Genomic DNA, 4,309 nt, shown 5'->3' with positions numbered 1-4,309 from the left:
GGCGGGGCCGCGGGAGGGATCCGCGGTCGCGCTGCCGCCCGTCAATGGGGTGACACCTGCGAGCGGCGGCGCACCTCGGCAGCCAGCTCCCTTGGGGCCTTCAGTTTCCCTGCAGTTTGTAGGTCCAAGGTAGGATTTGTCAAGAGGGCATGAATCTTGCAGAGGGCATGTTCTGCAGTTTGGCTTTATGGTCTCTGATAATCCATTGCGTTCCCAGACTTATCTAAATCCTTCTTAAATGCACCAAAATCAGGGTTTAATTTTTTACTGCTATTGATTTCATTTTTTCTGGGCATGACTTGTCTGCGTCTACTGGGTTCTGGATCAACAAAGTGCAGAATTAATTACTGCTGAACAATCACGGGGTCTTACACAACAGAGTGCAAGTTACTTGTGTAAGAAGGAGCAACTTCACTGATGCTGTGTCTATATGCTAATGTAGTCTCCATCAGTTTTCGGCATCTTAGTTTTGGATTCTCAGGACTGTCATTTCATGAGTTGTGGAAGTCACTGGGTCTCATATTTTCCTTTTTTTGGACTATGTTACATATGTCTGCTTCAGATACAACTGTTGTTTTATGATGTTAATATATATTTAATGTAACGGTACTATAAATCTAAAATAGGTGTTTCCATTTGCAGAATGGAAACGGATTGCAATCCTATGGAGTTACCCAATAATACAGGTTTTGAAGAGGATTCTGATTACGGAGACTTTGAAGGAACAGATGTGAAAGATATGAGACTAGAAGCCGAAGCTGTTGTGAATGATGTTCTGTTTGCTGTCAGCAACATGTTTGTCTCAAAGACCCTTCCCTGTGCAGAGGATGTGGCATACATCAATGTGGAAACCAGGGAAAGGAACAGATACTGCCTGGAGCTCACTGAAGCAGGACTCAGGGTAAACTGATTTGTTTATAATTCCTTAAGCCTCTTGGTTTTGAACAATGATCATGCCTGAAAGGTGCTTAGAAAAATACTTCAATGACACCAAAACAGCATACATACTCCTCTTGTACTTTTATGAAAGCCTGGTTTATATGTTTTCTCTTATAAAGTGGAACTTTAACTACTCACTTCCAACAAAGCAAGAGAGGAAGTTGATTAAAAGCCAGGCATTTATTTGAGACACGAAGAAGATTGAAGCAGCAATTTGTTATAGGCATGCCAGTCTTTGGGTTTCTCGGGTAGCCAGATAAGTCAGTAACACATCATGTATGCAACTCCATTTTTTATCTTTTTATGCAAACACGTAGATGTTAGACTTCTTTTCCAAGATTGTGGTGGCAGAGTTTACTCATATTCTGAGTTTTGGATAAAAGGTTTTTGAAACTGTCTAAATACTGTATTACCACTAAGCCCCATAGTAGAAAGCACAGATTGTGATTTAAATCCAGTATCTTGTTTTCACATTACTGTACTATCCTGGCTGACAAAATTAAATGTTGTGATATCAGTTTCCCATTGCAAGGTGATCCTAACCATAGACATTTAACCAGTGATTTCTTTGTTGCAGGTAGTAGCTTATGATTTTGACCAGACTGATGACAGATTGCAGACTCCATACCATGAAACTGTCTACTCCTTATTGGACTCTCTCAGCCCTGCATATCGAGAAGTGTTTGGAAATGCATTACTACAAAGACTAGAAGCTTTGAAGAAAGATAGTCAGTCATGATTTACTCAGATGTGAGGATGGTTTAACGCTAGAAGGAATCTTTAGTATGAGGCACTGAGCTCTTTCTTACAAACATAGACATCTTAAGCTTAATTTCTTGCACCAGTATCTAATTCATGCTAGTACTCTAATATTTTGCTACAGTGGATTTGCGTATATCACAATGCTACTAAAAGCTACTTCAATAAATAAAGAAGTTTCCTCATTTTACTACTTTTTTTTTTTGTAGGTGAGCAAGTAAGTTTTTTTTCTTATAATATTTTAAAAATTTCATCTCTTTTCAAACTGTTATTATCCAAAACTCTAAAAAATAGAGTGACTATTACATATACAAGTACTAATTTTTTGTGCATGTTCTTATGGATAATTTTTATATCTGCGTTTTAAAATAGAAGGGAACAACTTGCTGTACCAAATCAATGAATAAAAATTGGGAAAACTGTTCTGCCAAGAACAGTATTTCAGCTTGATTCACTATACATAAATCTGAAAATTCTTAGCTTGGGTTACAAGAAAATGGTTCTTGAAAAGTTGAGCATTGCTTTTATAGTCACAGCATCTGAGGTAAAAGCAAGGCTCAGTATTATTTGTATAAGTATCTGTCCTTGTCTATCGCAACCAGCAAACTCCAGATACTAAATGAGATGTACTGCTAATATATGAATGTATTGTCTGAATTGCAAAGGAGTTAAGCACAGAATTAGGACATAACGGGCTACGTTTCCTAAAGGTGATGTTGTATAGGCTATATATGTATGTGTGTGCTAGATTGTAAATGTTTGGGAGGCTTGGAAGACATGTTAGCCTGATTACTATTCTGAGTGTGTGTTTACATGATGTACAGAATATACCCAAGAGTATTTTTGCTTCAGCCTTTACTTTCTATAATACAGTACTTTGGTACTCCTCTTTTTCACGTTTTCTCCCTCAATTGTACAGCATCCTCTCCTAATGAGTACTGAGTAAGCACTGTAATGTTAATTGCATTGTAGTGGTTTGAAACCAAAGGCTGTATGAATTTTGCTAAGACTAATACAAACTGGAAGATATAAGTCGTGTTTTCTACTTAAAAACTGGTACAAATCTCTTTATAAATCTATTGTTCTGCTGTAATTTTTCAACTATGTACCGCATAGTAGACTTTTTAAAAAGTACATACGTTTAGAAATACCAGTACTGTTGAACTAACATTCTGTAACATTCATACTTTTTGTATTCTTGTTATTATTCAGTATTTGTGCATCTTTATTTAAATAATCCTACCACGCTTTTGTGACAAGTCCATGCAGTACCTTTTTTGGAGTGGCACTTAGGGGTGCGTTGGTTCTTAGGAAGTCCCCAGATTCCAGTGACTTCAGCAGAGCTGTATGGATTTCTACCTGCTAGGGATTAGTCATAATAATTGGAGAAGACTATTAGAGCTTTTGTGATATCTTTGGGGTAGTAATGTAAAATTATGACTGACAAGACAACTGTAGTTAGTGCTTCTGTTTTCCAGAGCTTAATTTTGTGTTTATTTTATTATCTCTTTGTTGAGACTTCTCGTGTTAATCCTTTGCCCTGGGGTATGCTTCTATGCTCTAAACATTGTTCATAGGCGCTCTTTTGCACACAGGTCTGTGGCATGTGGTTAGTCCTCTGTGAGGAGAATGTACTTTACCAATTTTATATTTGACTATTTTTCCTTGCAACTAAATTACTTGTTCAATTTCAATAACTAAAGCATTAAAGAAATGCACCAGTGTCTTGTAGGTTTCTTGAGAAGGGAGCTACTGGGGGGGGAGGGTGGGTGTGTGTGTGAACAAGCCAAAGTCATTATGGCCATAAGAAAATCTTAAATATCAAATAGTTGAGAAGCATTTGAAAACCTGTGCCTGCAAACTTTTATCGGCTGATAGTTTGTGGTGAAAAAAGTGGGTAAGGTAATTGTAAAGAGGAATGTGGAAAGGAAGCGTTTGAAATACAAGCAGAAAAATGCCAAACTAAATGTTACATTGCTAAGCTTTTTTTTCTTAGACATCTTTTAAAATGCTTTGTCATTTTGTGTTATTATTCTAAAGCTGAGACGTACTTCAAAACAGGTGTTTTGTAGGTGTTTGTAGCTGTTGCTTGTAGTGTACTGCATTGCTAACTCAGCACCGGGAAAGCTGCATCTTTCCACTCCGTCTGGGTTCCAGTGTGTACGAAATGCTCTCCAGCCTCTAGCTGGGCATTCCCGCCTCTGTGGGCTCTAGCGGGCCATTCCCGCCTCTGTGGAGGGGGCCCCTCGGAAGCACTGCCAAGGGAGAATTTTAACAGGTCATAGAATCATAGAATCCTTTAGGTTGGAAGGGACCTCCAAGATCATCAAGTCCAACCATTGAGCCATTAGGGCTCTAAAGTCCTCTGCTAAAACACATCAGGTCTCCTTCGGCTGTCGGTTGTTTTCATTATCCGAACCGCCGAGTAATTGGTGCTTGGCCTCACGCAGCTTTTTTAGGTAATTCGAAGTGAACAGGCCTCAACGGCGGCAGCTATCTCAATGAAAGCTATATTTATCTCAGCAGCACGGCGTACAGTTTGTCCTCTTCGGCGTCGAGCACTGGGGAAGGAGGTCGGCAATTCATGGCGTGCCCGTCTGTGCCGCGGCAG

At 39.1% G+C, this 4,309-nt stretch overlaps 1 protein-coding gene across 1 annotated transcript; it reads left to right on the top strand.

The window, feature by feature from the left end:
• Positions 1 to 643: 643 nt before the first annotated feature.
• GSKIP (GSK3B interacting protein) lies at positions 644 to 1,678 on the top strand. The gene is made up of 2 exons (XM_008944241.1): positions 644 to 901; positions 1,517 to 1,678. Exons 1-2 carry the CDS (start codon positions 644 to 646, stop codon positions 1,676 to 1,678), a joined length of 420 nt encoding a protein of 139 aa, XP_008942489.1.
• The last annotated feature ends 2,631 nt before the right edge of the window (positions 1,679 to 4,309 follow it).

This window comes from Merops nubicus, unplaced genomic scaffold (assembly GCF_000691845.1).
Source record: "Merops nubicus isolate BGI_N331 unplaced genomic scaffold, ASM69184v1 scaffold48410, whole genome shotgun sequence".
In the NCBI taxonomy this organism is placed as follows: domain Eukaryota; kingdom Metazoa; phylum Chordata; class Aves; order Coraciiformes; family Meropidae; genus Merops; species Merops nubicus.
Note: the sequence above shows the minus strand (reverse complement) of the source record. Positions and strands in the feature narration are given on the sequence as shown.

Coding starts and splice junctions, on each gene's coding strand:
- GSKIP (XM_008944241.1), top strand. CDS start 644: ATGGAAACGGATTGCAATCCTATGGAGTTACCCAATAATACAGGTTTT. Junction 902..1,516: donor TCACTGAAGCAGGACTCAGG/GTAAACTGATTT, acceptor TCTTTGTTGCAG/GTAGTAGCTTATGATTTTGA.